General features: G+C 37.7%; 1 protein-coding gene across 3 annotated transcripts in view; it reads right to left on the bottom strand.

The window, feature by feature from the left end:
* The window catches only part of PARD3B (par-3 family cell polarity regulator beta), a 395,945-nt gene that overhangs the window by 244,095 nt on the left and 133,027 nt on the right, over positions 1–18,823 (bottom strand). For all 3 annotated transcript variants that reach the window (XM_053982562.1, XM_053982561.1, XM_053982560.1), the window contains exon 4: positions 18,413–18,519. In XM_053982562.1, coding sequence (XP_053838537.1) covers positions 18,413–18,519 — 107 coding nt within the window. The remainder of the gene's footprint in view (positions 1–18,412; positions 18,520–18,823) is intronic.

Raw genomic sequence — 18,823 nt, forward strand, 5'->3', positions numbered from 1 at the left:
ACTTTCTGTAGTTATACATACATATATAAAAATACACCTCTCTCTCTTTCTGTGTGTGTGTGTACATATGTGAATGATAAAGCTGCAGATGAAGTTCTTCCAAAAATCTTATCTGGTCAGAAAGATAATATGGAGGTCTCCCAGTATATCTCAGTACAAGAAGGAATTATCTTTAAAAATTCTCTCCTTGGGCCTGGGCATTCTACAAACCAAATTGCCCATCTTCATTCTCAACAAAACCACCCCAACACTGTAGCAAGGAAAACAAATAATGGCCTAATGAAAATAGAACACAAATTTATCTTGCCAGGCCTCTATTTGACAGGCAAGCCCTAGACTAGACATACTCCCAATTTCTCTGTTGCCACACTTTAAACCAAATTTTAAAAAAGAATTTGTCAGAGAAAAAACAAGCCATCATCTATTCTGAAGATTTTTGTAAGGGGACATCTTAGCCTACAGAGCACCAAACAAGTAAATAAGGGTTAAAATTTTGTCAGAATCTCTTCAAAGAATTGAGTTGCTTGCACCAAAATGGGAGAAAAAATGCTGTCCTACATAAACCCCTTGATCTCAATCCCAATTCTCAATGGAAATTAAGGAAACTCTGTAGCATTTTAATTCTGCTGAACTGCATACAAAACTTTGTTTTAGAATCTGAAAGTACAGGCACAGTGTTATCCTGAATTTATGAGTGAAAATTATTAATAAACCTGAGTTGACTCCTGTGAGCCAAGACATTACTATCACTGGCTTATCTTAAACCTAGCAGGCAATTTAGACTAGAGACAGATCACCTGAGAGCATATTGTTATTTCAAATAAATCCTTATGAAGCATAGTGGTATTTTCAACCTCTCCCAGGGTCTTTAAAAGTCATCATAAAAAAAACCTTTCATAAAATGATCTGGTTCCATGTTAATTATTAACTACATATTGAAATAACAGCACTGGTTAGTAAATAACTTGACAGCACTAAAAATTGCAGTGTAAAAAGACAGGATTTATCATACAACTGAAAGGAAGCTGGATGAAGTAAGTATCTTAAGCAAAGACATATCAGCATATTTGCTGGGAATAAAATAGAACAGCAATTATAAAACCTTACAGATTAATTAAACTCAGGACATTTTAATGAGCACAGTTGTATCTACTAATCAGGTTATGATGGGGACTCTCACAGCCACAGTTTTTTTTTTTAATTATTTTAAGAGAATAAGCAAACAAAATCCCATGGGTAATGTCAGTTTCACACTACAAACAGAAACAGCTTTTTTAAGGTTACAGGTGGACTTAATTGTACTATAGTTGTTGACTAATAGCAGCACCTCTAGTTGCAAGAACAAAGGTCAGAGAAGACATTGTTGTTGCTTTGGTGAGCACAACAGGTGACGTGGACAAATTCGTAACTCTCCAAAAGACAGAGAGCAGCAGGAGATATCAACTCTTCTATTTCTTGCATGTGCTCCTGGACAAACATACTGTTTCAATTCAATGTCTGTTTCCTTGCTTTTGAGAAAAATACAGGGAAGGTATACCAACAAAGTGTTGGTAATAAGAAGGCCTTTGAGTAAAATTCCCAATTTTTGTTTATTCCTATTTTAAAATAAACATTCTCAGTTATAACAATGATTTCCTAGAAACAGAATGTCACAGAGATGCACCTAAGTGTTTGCCAGAAAGTGGAAGGAAATAGCTATAACCTGTCTCCTTGCATGCCTTTGTGAAGCTCTACCATTTTCTAACCTCTCCACACAAGATGCTCAAGCTGGTTTCAGATACATAGAGAAACTACACTGAGACAAAAAAGTTCCCTTGTTCCCAGTTCCTCAGAACTTGGAAACTGAAAGTATGGCACCGAATAGCAGAATAAATCAAGTCTGGCTACCTGAGGGGGCCAAGGTCAGTTAAGACAAAGTGAGGAAGGTGACAGATGCACAAGTGACAAGATTCAGTACATTTCAGTTCTTTATGAGGCTTCTCAGCTAAGAAAAGCCAGATTGATTTAAACATGAGTATTTCATTAACTTACAGTTCCCTTAATTTTAAGAAATGTGTTGACAGAAAATCTGAGTGGCCTGAAAAGTTAACAAAGTTTTTATACATGTGAATTATTTAAACTTTAGTACAATATGCTTAGATACAAAGCACAGGACAGTTTTATATACCAGTGAAATATTTCAAGTGCTATTATTTATGAAGAAATTCAATGTTACTTGTCCGGGTCAGATGGTAATTAAAAATACTTCACATCAGAAATGCAGGGAGACTGGCAGCATGCTGGGGGTAAGGGTGTGGGTTGTGGTTTATAGAATTTTTTATTTTTCTCACTCCTACTACCTATGCCAAATTCATCAAAATTTACTATTTAGAAAAACAATTTTTAAAGTATTTTGTACAGTCAGTTTCTTCTGCTATCACATAGAAAAGCAAAGCTTTTTTTCTGAAGATTTTATAATTGCATTATAATAACCCAAAGCACTGTAAGCTACAAGAATTTGCTTGCATCTTTCTTACCTTGAGCACTACTGATCTGCATATTTAACGGCTCCATATCACTGTAATGCATTCTGGGTAATCACAGGTAAAGACATTACCTTTTCTTCTAGAAAGAAAAGGTAGAAAGGAATAGCTTCAATGAGTTACTTTGTGAAGGAAAGAACAAGGTAGACTTCCTAAAGAAAAGCCTCTCATTCAGAGATGAACTTTACCAAATTCAAAAGTACTGAAGGAGGCATTCACTGCTTTCTTCTGAAAATGAGCTTAATAGTACAGGAGCTGATACATCCTGCAGGCAAGAGCAATACATCTTAGACAAAAGTTGCCCCCAGTAGAAAAGAAGATAATGGAGGGAATGGCATTTTTTCAAGTGTCTGTGCATAATCTCATGCAGGGCTTTAAATTTCAGCCAGAAAAAAACTACTGTGAATTAGGTTTAATATTTTAATAGAAACTACTGGATACATGAAACAAAACACTGAAATAACAGGGGAATACTGATCTGTGTTGCAAAACTGATGTACTGCTGCATTTTAAGCTACTCAGAGCTTCTGCAATTTACATTCACTCCTGTACAATGGTAATGAAGTGATCAAGCCTGGAGATCACAAATACAAGGGCCTGTGGAGCTGAACTCCAGCTCAGAAACTAGTCTGAACAGTTTCCTCAAGCGTGAACTAACTGCAGCACAGTGTCGTGAGCACAGAAGGAGTCCAGGTTCTAAGAGGACATAGATAAGGCTTTCTATTTGCTCTTTGGTCTCCCAGCAAATAACCCTTTCTGTTTAAATGGTTACAAATTCCAATAGAGACAAGTTCAGTCAGTGAATGTTCACCAGAACTTAAAACAGAAACCCAACCAGAACACTTTCAGGTATAATTACACTTGATCTGGACTAAAAATTAGTTTGTTTCCTTTGTGCAAGTATCCCCTTTGTGCAATGTGGTATTGTTTGTATCCAATACCAACAGCTGCAGGTACCGTCAAGTCTGGAAAACACAAATAAAAGAATTGAGGGAGCTGAGTGCAAACTGAAATAAAGTTTTAACTATTTGTTTTTGTTTATTTTTTTTCCTTAAGCCTGAACTCTCTTACACATTGGTAACAATCAAACAGGAACTGTTTAGCATACGAAAGAAAATATTATTTCTGTTGTTATGGCTATTTGGACATCTGATAGCCTCAGGCAACCCAAAGGGGCCCTAACAACAACAGCTCAGCTTAAAAGACAAAGGGCAGATACCTTTGAAGTGGGAGATGACAAAGAAACAGCACTAGACCTTGAAGTTTGCTCTGACAGAAAGAACCTGAACACTTCAGAGTAAATAAATTCTATTCATCCTCACAATTCTCTTGAAGGCAAAATAGGCACAAGGATGCTGAATGCCAGAAAACCTAAGGGCACAATGCTCTTGCCACAAACCCCTTCTGTATGGCAACAGGAAGACAACCAGCATTTCAGGGGCGGGTCAGCAAACAGTGCTGGGGAATGATTCTTGAAATTGTTAATATTTTGTGACTTAGCTTTTATTTACTTGTCTGGTAAATATGAGTGATAGGAAACCTCTGTCAAATAAAACATTAGCAGTCTCTACTAAGAGGATCCTTTGATTCTTTGGCATCCAGGCTGAACAGCCATAAAAGTTTTTAGACAAGAGTGTGTGAAGACTACTGCTCATGATCCTATTCAAACTAGTGGAAAAGACAAGACTGGATTTCCAGTTCTGCAAGTCGATTGATTTTTAGAGACTTACAACACAATTCAGGACACAAATAAGGTACAGTTTGGAAAATAAATGCTGAGTTCTAGAAGCAAGTAGTTTCAAAGGGGAAGCTCACAGGTGTGTCTCCCTGTATCCTGCACTAGTGATGAATGGCACAGGAAAAACAAAATGTCAACTACATTTCTGCTGGGAAAGGGGAATACAAGCCCTCCAGTACATGTAAGACTGTGGTATTGGGAAAGGACCTCACCCTGCCCCTTTGGCAAAGAAATGCTTGTTTGTGCAATTCCTGCTTCTCACCAGTAAGGAGAGGTGCATTAATGTGGATAAGAAGCTTCCATAGGGATGTAAAAGCTGTTGGATATTACATGATTTAAAAGCTGGTCTAGGGACAAAGACTTGCCATTCCCCTTTAAATCAAAGATTAATAGTAACTGCGCACCCAAGAATTATAACAGTAGAAGTGTATTTGCTACTGGCATTTTTATTTTATTGCTGTAGGCAAAGACTTCAATTTGTGGTCAAGAGACCTCTAAGTTCCTTGACTACTTTTAGAACATCATAAAAAGAAACTGTGAAGATCTAGCATAAGATATGTCTTCACTGGAAAGTTTTTGGGAGTTAACAAACCAAGAAAAGTGAAGTTATAAGCCATACTTCAGATTATAAATTGGTTGGCATTTCTGACACTGACAATTACTTTTTTGAGTGGGTTTTTTTAGTGAAGGGACAGAAAATTCCTGGCTTTTATTTTTCAGAGATAAAACTGAAATGTACCAAGGACTACTGCTGGTTTTTCTCCTGGATTCACTTCTGATTTATTTATAGGAGGGCTTTCTACCTTTACCTGCAAATGTCACAACTGAGCTCGTGACTTTTATATAGTTTCTTGGTTTAATAACTATGGTAGGTGCAGCACACGTTCCGCCTCTGCCCCCCTCCAAAAATAAACAAAACCTAATCATGTCTCAAAACTAGTTTATATCTCACTATAGCAAATAGAAAGAGTTGGGCACAGATAACCTAATTTTCACCTGTTTCTGCTTACTGCATACACACTAACTCAATTTAGATTGATCTGCTAATGTTTGCAGACTTACTACAGTGGCACAAGGGTACTTACACCCATTCAGCTTATTCTTAAAAAAGACAAACCAAGATGAAATGTTGTTCATACTCCTTTTTAATTTTATTTTAGCTCTTTGTTTATCGCTTCACTTCAAAGTGCTTCCAATATGAGGCACAGTTTCAGTGTGACAACTTTGTAAAATTAAAATAGAAAAAAATGTGCCAGCATCAATCTGCTTTACATTGGAAAGCACAACAGCCTTGAGACAGAAATGACAACTTGTGAGAGTAAGCTATAATGAACCCAGAAGTGCTATCTGCAGTAGGAAAAATATATTAGACTGGAGGCTGAACACTTCTGAAACAACTTGTCTTCCTCAACAGGAGTCTCCCATTCCCCAGTTGCAGTGTACAGCCAAGTCTGACTCCAAAAGCAAGGGAAAATTATCAATATGAATTCCCACAATTCTGCTGGCTAACATTTCTTATTTGACTTAGAGCTACTTAAAGACCAAATTAAAAAAAAAAAAATACAGCCCAGAATAAAGCTGAGTCTGCAAGAGACATCCCCCACCTGTGACCTGTCAATGGCTGGGCAGGAAGGCAGGAAACCACCCTGGAGGCAGGAATCCCACAGGGTGATCCCACCTGTCCCTGGGCTGGTAGGATCACCCTGTGGGGTTCCCACCAGCCCAGGGACAGGTACCCAGCCAGGGCACAGGCCCGGAAGGTGGGAGCCAAGCCTGGGAAGCAGCTACACAGGTAACAAGGTAACAGAAGAGGCTGAGCCAGCCTGTCTGCCCTAACCCTGGGCCTCTGCACCAGCAGAGCAGGGGAAACAGCCCAGCACACAGGAGGACACCAAACCTGCCAGCTCCATCCCCAGCTCAAAAAGCCCAAAGTCATGGCTGGCAAGCATGTTATTAAGTATGGTCCTAGTTAAGAGGGAGGCTACAGAGGGTCAAGGGGCTGATCCCAACAGTACCAGTCAAGATCCGTGGCAGGTGCACCCAGGTAGCCAGGTCCTCAAATTTCAGTGTAGCTAGAAAATAAGTTTTACTGTCTAGTGAGCTATATTGTCAGATTCCTTTGCACAGACATTCTTTCATTACCTGTGAACTGCGATATATTGATCTAGTTCCTATTCTTTTCACAACAACGTACCTGAGGCGCAAATTCTGGTCTCTTAAAATACATTCTTGGCAAAGGGCATCACATGAATATATATGCTACATATGGATGTATAGAATTAGTGGGTAGCATTACTTAATATTGCTTTCCCAAAGACATGCCTTCATGCTAAAAGGACCTTCCAGTAGGCTCTCCCAGCAGGTAGAGACATTTTTCTGTCTTGTGCTTGAAAATTACTTTTTTTTCCTTAGAAAGCTGGTGAAAGCTATGACGTTGCTTTCCAACTTTAATGTGTACCTTTTAACTTAATACCTCTTAATCAAAAGCCTAGATATTTTAACTACTTTAAAAGTAAAATAAACCTATTATCAACTGCATATATTACACCAAAGAGCATTTTCCCACTTAGTTTTTGCTGTCCAGACTGAAGAGAGCTGCCAACCAGCTCTGAATGTGCATGTTCGGTTGTTACAGAACAAAATACTAGCAGCAATGGAAGAGAAAGCTAGACCTGAATTAATCTTGCTTATTAAATAAACAATAAAGAAGTATTTATATGGTAGTCAATATAACATTCCTATGAATATAGAATGATATGTAATAAATAAATTCTAAATATTGAATGATTTCAAGAAAAAAGTTTAAATCACTATAAGCCTAGAATCTGCATGCTGCTCCTGACCTTTACAGGGAACTAACACATCAGACACTAGAAGCCTGATTACTATAAAATAATTTTAACAGAACTAACATCAATAATTTGATGTTTTAGACACTTGTGTAGTATTAAAAATACATGTAATTGGCAGCAGATTAATTTCCCAAAAGTCTTCTAATCTTTTGGTATACTGCCAACATAATTTAAAAAAAAATAATTTTATTTACGAGTGCATGCATCTGGTTCTAATGATCTAACTTTACCTGTAAACATCAGGGTTTGTGTAACTGATGACATTAACACAAGAAAGTTATCAACATGCCTCTCAAAACAGCCTTTTGAATATGGCAACTACACACAAAGTAGACAATGAAAGGTAAAAAGGCAGCAAATCACAGCCAGGTATTAAGCAATCATCAGGTTCAGTGTTTTATAAACTCAAGGATAGCTTTGTTATCATTAACATGGTAACCCCTAATCTAACAGTATTACTTCTGTTCTGAAGTGCTTCACAGAGAAAACATACACCATAAATTCTCTTGCATGTACTACCTAGACTATCAATTTGACCATAAGACAGCATCCCTCTCATACCATCCTGTTAGCAATGGATGGACTTGCCTGTGAATAACGATCCAATTTCCCTTCTCTTCTGGATGATAGGATGGAACGTTTTCCCAAGCTTAACAACAGCCAGTCAGAGACAGAATGGTCTGAAGACTGAAGTGGAACTGACTTCTTTTACCCCAAGTTAATTCTGCTGTTTAGAAATGTACAGTACCATTAATAAAAAATAAAAATACTATGTAAAAACTTCTCTAGCCCATTCTGTCTCTGCTCCCCTGAACCTCCTTGGTAGGAACAGAAGGACTTACAATAAAGAATTTTGCATTTTTTCCACAATGAGCAAAACATTTTGATTCTAGGTGTTCTCACTACTTACAGCAGACCACCTCAGTCACCAACATTTTCCAGGTATCTTTTGTAGAATATTCTTCCTTCAGAATTCACTCTCTCAGATAAAAATCCCAAAACATCCAAGGTGACTCATATTTCTCATGAAGGAAATGCAGATAAATTTATACATCAGCCACACTGATCTCATAGCTGGTGTTTGTGCCACAGAATTTTCACTAATACCATTAATTAAAAAACCCTACAGCTTTGCAGAAGCACATAGCAATATGTGATACCTATGGTGATGCTACACAGATCTGAGGAAAATGTTCCTACGTTCTTTTAGAACAAATATACAGTAAAGACTATACTCCTTGGCTGAAAAGAATACCAGTAAAATGTTTGAGCAACAAATACATTTGTCTGCAAGAACTGCAATCTTTCACAGCCTTGACTGATGTATTTATTTATTATCCATATTTTGGTTAAGTCTTTTAAAATCAAATTAAAGGGGATTTCATTCTACCTGTTGATAAAGAGATTTTTTTTTTTTTTGTGACTTAAAATCCATTTAAATCTGGTTTTGTTCCCTGGCCTCTCCTCCTTTTATCATGCATACAATTTCTCATAGAAATGTTTTATAAAATTCCCCTTGGAATATGCCTCTTCTGCCTATTCTGAAAGAGAAATCATTTGGGCTTTTATGGAAAGTGTCAAAAAAAATAAGACAACAAAGACTAACTAGCCCTTGCACAGTAATGCTGCTTGCAGAACTTACTTTACACCAAAATAATGTATTTCTGTTTGATTCTCATCCTGCTGCTTGAAGGACAGAAAAATGTATGCAGATCATAGAAGAAATGGAGGGGTGGGGCTGGAAGTGAGTGCCACATCTGAAAAACTTTCACCATATTCTTTGACTGACCTGAAGCCAGGTGAAAAGAAAGGGGCTCCTTTTGTTTCTGTAAAGCTGACAGATGTACCATTGATTGTACTTGGTTATTCCAAAATACAGAGGAAAGCAAAAGGAGGTGGCCAATTTATCTCCACAGGTGTTAAAACATGTAATCATCTTGGATGCACCCAATTAGGTCAATGGAGCAAGCATGCTGTGAGAAACAGCAGCTCTTTTATTTCAGGTCCAGGTTCATGTCCTAAGACAGCTGCTACACCGACAACAGCACAAATCCCACACAGAGTAATTGTAACTCTAAGATGCCGGATATGCTCCCAAAGATATCACGAGATGCTTCAGTCACATTACATGGTACAGTTCAAATGCTCAAATACAGAGAAGAGGGTATTATAGCCTCCCTTGGGACTGACACAAAAAGGAAGCTTTTAACTTGAATCTTAGAGAGGAGCTTGAGAATCCATATTGAAATCCTATATTAAATCAAAATGAATTAAAGGCAAAACTTATTGTTACTAGTACTTTAAAGCAGACAATTAAAAAAGCACTAGCCACTACTCAATTTCTTCAGAAAAAAAAAAAAACCCAAATAATCTTACAGGAACAATGGTTCCTATAAGGTCTCTCTGGGGGGCATTTTTCCCCCCGTATGATACTGCTTGGAATGTGTAACACTTTGAACTGGCAAATATGGTTCTTTGGATCTGAAAAATGTCATAAGAACAACTGTGCCAAGTGAGACCACAGGTATGTTCATCTTTGAATAGCAGGCTGCCTCACAAACTGCTAATAATTGTCCCTCATAGTACAGAGAAATTGTGGCAACAATTTGCTGCTCTTGCATCAACACAGTTATTCTACAGTCCAATCACTTCCTTTTAGATGAAAGTTTGCATATTCATTTTTTGCATATTGTTTGTCTTAATTTTATTTATTTAAAGTTATTTCAGGGAAATTATAATGCTGATGTTACAACAAAAGGTCACATTAGAGGCCAGAAGCAATCATTGCAATTACTGACAAAAACTCAAAGTGGGATGTTTGTTCAAAATCCTGAAGCTCACTGACTCACCCTTACTATTTTAGTCTATATTCACACTGATCTTATTTTATTATTCCTAACTCCAGCATGTCAGAACATCTGCAACAGCAAAAGGTATACAGTATACAGAAGCACTAAAATATTCCTCTCTTCATTTCAGTTGTCAATGTCAGAAATTGTTTTACAGGCACGGACTAAAATCAGGAACTGCTGCCATAAAAAAATTCCGATGCAATGTGCAAGTTTCAGAGACACCTCTATTATTATTATCACAGCTCAAAAACCTGTAAATCCAGATTAGCTGAGACACTAGCTACACAGAAGAACAAATCTCCAGATTAAAGTGTCTCCAACAAGTTGGGTAATTTAGTGGTGAAGAGGCCTCACCTAACAAAGTAAAACCACAAAAAAGAAATCCCATCTCCTTAGAGTGTGAATAACTGTCAAGCCTCTAATAGAAATTAAGCCACAAATCTGACTTTTGGAGAAACACAAATATTAACCAAATAAAAACAGAACTTCATACACCTGCATTCCAATGCACTGTAAGATGACATATTAAAAAATCCAAAATCTTTTTTTTCCTAATGTTACAGCAACATTTGTGTCTAGATAAGTATCAAAGATCTCTACCATCATTCCTCATTGTCCATTAGATTACTATATTTATGAGAAAAGTTACTTAGTAGTAGGCATTTCAGTAGAACACTGACTGAGAACCTATTTTATTATAGCTAAATGTTTCTAGAGCTTGACAGTAAATTATATGCATGAGCCATGTTGACTGTCATCTTCCACTTTTGACTGTCAGACATGGAAGTAACTTGCTAATGTTTCATTCCAATTTCAGCACCATGAGCCTGTTGCATACGCTGCCTGCTAAAAGCTGTTCCAGATGGAATGACAGTGTTTTGTAGGACCCCAAAGATGTAGCTATAGAGATGAATATGTGTCAACAGCATTGACAGCATGACCTTTTTTTCCCTTTTTTTGTTAACTGTCCTTATTTCCACCCTTTAATTTTTCCACATTCCCTGTAAGACAGGCGATACAGGAAAACAAAGTTTCAGTCTCTCGGCCATCTTGGATCACCTACAATCTTACTGACCTGACTGCACGAGGCAGAGGACAAGGGAGGAAGGTGTATAAACAATAAGGTCTCTTCAAAATACAGCCAACGCCCAAAATTCCTTTTAAAGAGGAAACAAAACCCACTCTCCTCCTAATATAAGAACAATGAAGAGCTTGGATGATTTTCATTAGAGATACTTTCTTTAATGACTAGTCAGTAAAATGCCGGTACACTTCCCATTGGAAACAACCTGTTAACAATGAATAACAACTTCAACCGATTACACCATTTTTACTGATAATTTATATACTATGTTAACATCGCAGAACATTCATTATTAGTTCTTATTACAATAAATCACAAAAAATCTACTTCTCCTGCTGAAATAAAAATATGTAAATTACACCCACTGCTCATTTTATACAATACAGGTAAAACAATACATTTTTTCTGACACACACTGCTCATTTTAAACAATACAGGTAAAACAATACTTTTTTTCTGACACACAGGCTGTGCAAGGAACAAAAAGAGCACTTCTCCACACACACATATACGTTGCTCTGCACCCTCAAAAGAGGAAATTACCACAGGGCACTTCTGTCCTTTTTCAGATGAACAATTTAGTATTATGACAAACATTTAATTTACATTTTTTAGTTTTTCCTTTACAATGTAAAATAATTTCTCTTTGATACAGAATGCCACAGCACACACTACAAGAAGGGAAAAAAAACAAAAAAGCAGTGGAGGGCTGGAAGTCAGCAGAGAGAATTGAGAAGGAATGGTTTTTTTATTTCAACAGCCCTCAGCTCGCTGCATAGTTGGATTTATAATATGTTCTTTAAGAGCAGCAGTTTTCATGGTGTAAGAGTGCCACACAGCTCTGGTTCCTGCAGTGCTCACACCAACAACTTCAAAACTAACTCACTGCAGATGTCCCTATGATCATCTAATCAGACATCAAAAGCAATATACTGACAAGCTCCTGTGCTGATTAGAAGTGTTCTATATATGTTTCACAGCATAAACAGACACACAGTAGTTGCTTTATAAATGGATTCACCCACATCAGAATTCCCTTCTAAAAAATTCCAACTGTTTGGAACTCCCCAGCTGAATGACAGAAAATCCTTTTAAATCTCCCCAGATCTTCTGTTCAGTTCCAAATTGCAGTATTTCAAGAGCAAGAGTTAAATTATTAATAGGAAAACTTTTACCAGAAAAAAAATAAATGCCTTCCAGAATTAAAAAACCTTGCTGTTCTGAATGACAGCCTAAGACCACACCACATCAGGGAGACAGTCTTGACTTTACTCTCCAACACACATGGTAATATCTAAGATCTATTTCCAAATCTGCTTTGATGTTTGATTATTATACATCAACAAGCATGTATTTAAAGCATTACAAGTGCACCAGCACTGCTAGTTCCTGAAAAAATACTGTGTTTCTCCCAATATCTAGTCTCCTTCTCAGAGTCCACTTCCTGCAACACTAAAGAGGACTTATAAGAAAGACAGGGACAGACTTTTTAGTTGATAGGACAAGGGGTAATGGTTTTAAACTAAAAAAGGACATATTTAGACTAGACAAAAGAAAGCTGTTTCTACAAAGTTGGTGACAAAACACAAACAGGCTGCTGGAGAGGTGGGAGATGTCCTGTCCCTGAAAGCACTCACGGTCGGGCTGGATGGGGCTCTGAGCAACCTGATCAAATGGAAAACGTTCATGCTTACAGTAGGAGGGATGAAACCAGATGACCTTTAAGGGTCCCTTCCAACCCAAAGTGTTGTATGATTCTATCACATAACTATGGAAGAATATCATATTGGAATTCTAACACATACAAAGGACCAGAAAATAAAACTATCTGACTTAGTCTGGTAAACATACTGGACAAAAGTTCTATCTTCTAAAATCAGACAGACAATACAACCCTCATGGCAGTGCAGTCTCTTAGCTCAAGTCTTAGCAGAAATCTGCTGAATCAAGTTATAACTCTATGGAATTATTCCACCACTGTGTCAAAAAAAGACCTTTTCTGCCCTGCCCTACTTTTAAATAGCATGACATTTCTAATTTTACTGGGTGTTATTTTTTTACTAAAATTCTCACACATTTTGTAAGTACTATTCATAGCCAAATTAGTAGCATAGCTTTATGTTTACGTATATGTTTATGTACACAATACCATATAGAAAAGGAACAAATAATGAAGCTGCATCCTTACACATGTGGACATTATGCTAATTCAGATTCCTCATCAGGAAGGCTAGTACACCACAAGCACAATTAACAACCACAAGAACCAGAGGAGGTTTTGACCCTTTTTAACCAGAGCTTGAAACATAAAAATATTCTAATTATATATCAACCTTATTCAAAATTGCAAATTACAGGTCCACAATGCATAAAATACAGTCAATTTCAAGTCATATCTAGGCAAAAATTGAAACTGTATTGAACCACTGGAGCAGCTCTTCAATTGATCCAGCATCTCATTGTATCTTTAAATACGGATAAATACAATTTAATTCACCAGTCCTATTGATTAACTCCAAGATAACCTAAGTATTTGTCCAGAAAACATGTAACTATAAAAGAAAGTCATGCAGAAAATAGCATACTATAATAATCAGCAAGTTAACAAGAGGGGGTGAAACCTTAGTCCCACCAGAATTAATGTAAAATTCTTATCAATTCAAATAGGATCACAATCCTCTCTCTAAAACGCATGACAAATCAAGTCTTTTGTCCCTAGGCAAAAACAGAGACAAGCTGAAGTAACAGCTCTGGAAACAAAAGTTCAGATGTTATAACTATACATTAGCAATTACTACCTGAACAAATTGGACTGAGAAGAAGCAGCAAAATGTATTCTATTACCTAACACCAAATCAGAGCCACACAATTCAGACTTTCTGCCTTGCTGCATCTCATCCCTACCATGTTGGGCAGAGGGATCCAGTCAGGAACTTCTGAGGTGGTGAAGAAAATCCGAAACTGCAGCTCCGCTCAGCAAACTGGGGACAAGTTTTAAGCAAGTATTAAATGCCTCAAGAATGTTTGTTTCTTCTGGAAGGTTTCAACCATCTCAATCCCACTGCACTGCTTCACTCCAGAGGAGATCCTTAGCTGAGGACTACATGCCCATTGCTAAACCCACTTTGTGCAGCCAGGCCATTTGCAGCCAGAAAGCAGCTGGACTAACCCTTGGCCTTTGCCACAGCAAAGCTATGGGCACAGAACTTTCCAGAGACGTAGAATCACAGAATCGCTTGGGTAGGATGGGGCCATAAAGATCACCTAATCCCAACACACAGGCAGAGACACCTTTCACTAGACTAGGATGCTCAGAGCCCCATCCAACCTGGCTTTGAACATATCCAGGGATGAGCATCCACAGCTTCTCTGGGCAACCTGTGCCAGTGCCTCACCACCCTCACCATAAAGAATTTCTTCCTCATGTCTAACCTAAATGTCCCCTTGCAGTTTGCACCCATTATTCCTTGTCCTGTCACAACAGTTTCTGATGAAGAGTCCCTCTTTGGCTTCCTTGCAGGTCCCCTCCAGATACTGGAAGGTTCCTATGATGTCTCCATACAACCTTCTTTTCTCCAAGCTGAACAGCCCCAACTTTCTCAGCCTGTCTTCATAGAGGAGGTACTCCAGGCTCCTTACCAGCTTCATGGCCCTCCTCTGGACTCACTCCAAGGTCTACATCTTTGCTGTACTGGGGACCCCAGAGATGGATGCAGCACTCCAACTGGGGTCTCACCAGAATGGAGTAGAGAGGTGGAATCCCCTCCCTCAACCCCCTGGTCATGCTTTTTTTGCAGCCCAGGTTCCAGGTGACTTTCTGGGCTGCAAGTGTACATTGCTGGCTCACGTTGAGCTTTTCATCAGTCATCACCCCTTGAGTCCTTCTCCACAGGGCTGCTCTCAATCACTTCTCTACCCAGCTCACACGTGTGCATAAGTATATTAAACTAATTCTGTATCCCTGAAATCCTCTCTGGATACCAAGGGAAGGAAGTTTTCATTCTTGAAAGCCTGGCCAGGGCTCTGTGATCCTAACTAGGCAGAAAAGCTAAAGAGAGTTTTTTAATAAAGTAAAAAACTAATTAAAAAATACTTTTTCTTCAATACAAACAAAGAACAAATTCTGATGTGTGTTACCCCTATTTTTCCCTGATTACTCTAAATTTTCCAGTGGCAGCTATCACAATAAGGAAAGAGAGGTTTGGATGAAAAAAGAAACTCAAATTTTGTACCATCTGTTAAATGACTTCCAGTCTGAGGGAACAGATGCTGGACTTCACTATTGGTTTTTGATTGATCTAGAAGTATTTTGTTAATTGGGGCTAAAACTACAGCTAAGATGTGTCAAAGAAAATAGGAAAGAATAGCTCAAATTCTCCTCAAACTTCCTGGTCACTCAGAAAAGGTTTTGTTATTTTTGTAATCATCATATATCATTAAAAAAAATATCAGATCTTCCTTTGAATAAATGGGACAACATCTGAAAAACAGAACACATGCTCTGCCATAAATACTGTGAACAGCTCAAATGGTTCATCAGGGTCAACCAGTTCACCTGAATGGGATAGCAAGGTTCTTTTCTTGTATTACTGCATGTTTGCTGTCCTATTTCATGCATTACTTATGGTACAACTGAAGTGCACTTTCCAGGAGCTAAACCAGTGTTGTCTTCAGAGAATCCCAAGGTAGGCACCTCTCAAAAATCTGCTGAAGCACTGGTGTATCAGTGTAAGGCAGCCTAGGGCAGCCTATTGCTACACAGAACCCACTGCCAGTTCCATGTGTAGCAAACACCAAAATGCCAGAAGTGCCAAAACAGCTCAACTCATTATGGGTGTCGTTTCAATTACAAAATAATTGCTAAGATAATTGTGACATAAGTACAGAGACTTAAATTTTCACTTACATGCACATGTTTCATCTAGCAACAGTTCTGGGTTTTCTAACTCGCATGTGACTAAAGGAAGCAGCTCAGTGTGAAAAAAACTCTGGTTTGTGGCAAAGGAAATTCAGTATTAGTTTTAAATTTTCAGCAGCAATATACTGAACAAATGAATTTTTTTCTAAATAGTGCTTTAACACTTGAAAGACTATAGCTATTTCCAAAATGCAGTATTGTTTCTGCCATGCTTTTTCATTTGTAAGATATTGATTTTTCTGCATGTTTTAAAACAATCTGTACCTATTTTAACCTATGTTATTTAAGCTTTCTGTGTTTCCCAGAACATTATGCCAAAGCATATTTCAGTATGATTGAGAATGAGAGTTTCAGAAATGGTACGGTTGCAAAAATAAGAGTTAGGGTAACATATTTTGCTGTAATAGATTTTTTTTCTTTCACAAAAAAAAACAGAACATCACCAAACCACAACTTTCAACTTTCTGGGCCTCCCCATCCTCCACTTTACATGATATATTAAAGTCCTTCTCCACCCCTTTTACTAGTCCAGCTTTGACTGTCACCCCTACAGCTGACAGACAGATGTTCTGTATTTTAGCACATTCCTTTAGGCTTAGAGGACTCTTTTGTATTGATGCAAGTCAGTGAAGCATGGTGATGTTTTAACCTCCAAGTATTACTGCAATCCTCATGTAATGGCATAAAATGCACTTGTCACCACTAAAATTACATTAAAAAACCCAACTCAACAAAATGCTATTTTTCCCTTCTTGATGGTCTATAAAGCATTCAAAATACACTCTGGAATGAAACTGATTTCACTTATATTTCCACCCTTTTTTGCCATTTTCACGGTTATAAAATACCAGGGGTGAGAACTATGTACTGACATACTCACTTTATATGTTTCTCAGCTTTGCCAAGAGTGTAAGATCTGCACTGTTAACCAAGAATTCTTCTTTGTATTTTCATTTATCAGACTAAGTCAGTATTTCATTAATATGTAAATGTTTGCAACAAACATCAAGAAAAACCTCTCAGCTCAAACAGGTCTGACAAATGATGCAGAACTTTGACAAAGTTCAGTCCCCTGTAACATCATAATGTACTTGGAGAATCACTGAGACTTTTAATATTGCACCACTTAGCAAATAACACAAGCCATTGTAAAGTAAGGTGCACACAAAATATTTAGATGCACATGCATTTGACCATGCAAAGAGAAACACTGGACAGTCAACTAAAATCCTGTGTTGGCCTTCAGAATTGCAGTGTTAGAGTGAGACTCATAGAACATCATTTGCATGCAAGTCAACTGACTGTATTTACTTCCTTTATTCACACGAACTCAGCTGGAAGTTTGGCCTTAAATACACCTCCAGCTGAAAGGTTCCCACCTCCAGCATGTGTCACTGAACCGCAGAACCCCAGCTCTCTCCCCCTGCTCCCTAATGTGCCAACACAGCCATTTGTGGAACCTTGCTCTAAACTAGTTGTGATCTAGTCTGCAATATCTCTTCGGCACCAAAGATCCAAACAAAGATTCTGAGTGTTGTTTTGTTTTGAAATAAACCAGCAATAGAGTGTTTTGCACAGCTGGGGACAGGGAGTGAACTGCAACATTGCATAGAGAATCTAAAGGGGAAAAGGTATAAATATTACAAGCAAATGAAAACAGCAGCATAATTTAAGCCAGCATTCATATGGTCTAAAGAAGAGCAAAACTAGATCCAACAGAACTTTCTAGGCAAACACTAAAAAACAGCTTTATTCTGCTCGAGACACTTATGTGTCCCAGCCGACATTCAGAGATTCTAAAGAATTTCATTGGTTTATAAGTAATGTAGGAACACTTTCCCCACACACAAAGCTTCATGTCTTAAAACTGCAAATTAGAACATGTGGCCCAAGTGTGACTAAGACAGCATCACTTTAAGATTAAAGACCGTCTGCAAAAACATATGATTAAGAGTTACTGCATCTTCGCTAACTGTGGCTTTGCAATAGAACTTAGTAATAACTATGTTGAAAACAAATTTGTCCTCAAAAGGGAAGAGTCAGGTAAAAGAGAAAAGTGGGATAAAGAAGAGACCATGCAGGATACCAAAGATGACAGAAATGCCATTAGAAAACAAGAGAAGTGAAAAGGGGTGCAAGACCAAAGAAGCAATGGTAAACTGGACAACATGATACTGAACAAATAAATAACTGCCTAAAGTTCAGCTCATATTCCAATGCCTTATGACACCATTGAGCTTTATGTAAATCTCTTATTAAAAAAAAAATAGAACTACTGTTAATTGATTGTACATCTAAACTATTTTTCCCAGAGGAAATTCTCTACAGCAAATGAGTATGATTCATTTTGTTATAGATCCAAATACATATATAGCTTATAAAACTACTATATACCAACAGGCAAGAATGGTTTTGGTCTTAAAAATGTGGGTTACATGACACCTACTGCCACAACATGCTTGAGACCATGGTCACAGGGATGAGAAACACTTGGGAAGTCAGCAGGTGCGCCCAAAGCTGGATCACTGCTCCTCCGTACCAGAAGTGGTGTGCCTGTGAGACAAAATAGAATTCAAAGGTTCAGGGATGCTAAAGGGGTAACTTTAGGGGAAAGCTTCATGTGGTTAAATAAGACAAGTGTGCAGCACTTAAATATAAGCTTATCTGTGGTAATATCCACCTGTTAAATTACTAGATTTGATAGGGTTGTACCATTTCAGATTTACTCAGCTAAATAAATGATAACATTTTTGTGCACTGATGTAAAAGACCTCCACCCATGAGCTACCTAAATTAGGTAAAACCTGCTGACAAACAGGAGAAAAAGGTACCTCCTCAAAAAAAAAAAAAAAAAAAA

Source organism: Vidua macroura, chromosome 7, assembly GCF_024509145.1.
Source record: "Vidua macroura isolate BioBank_ID:100142 chromosome 7, ASM2450914v1, whole genome shotgun sequence".
In the NCBI taxonomy this organism is placed as follows: Eukaryota; Metazoa; Chordata; class Aves; order Passeriformes; family Viduidae; genus Vidua; species Vidua macroura.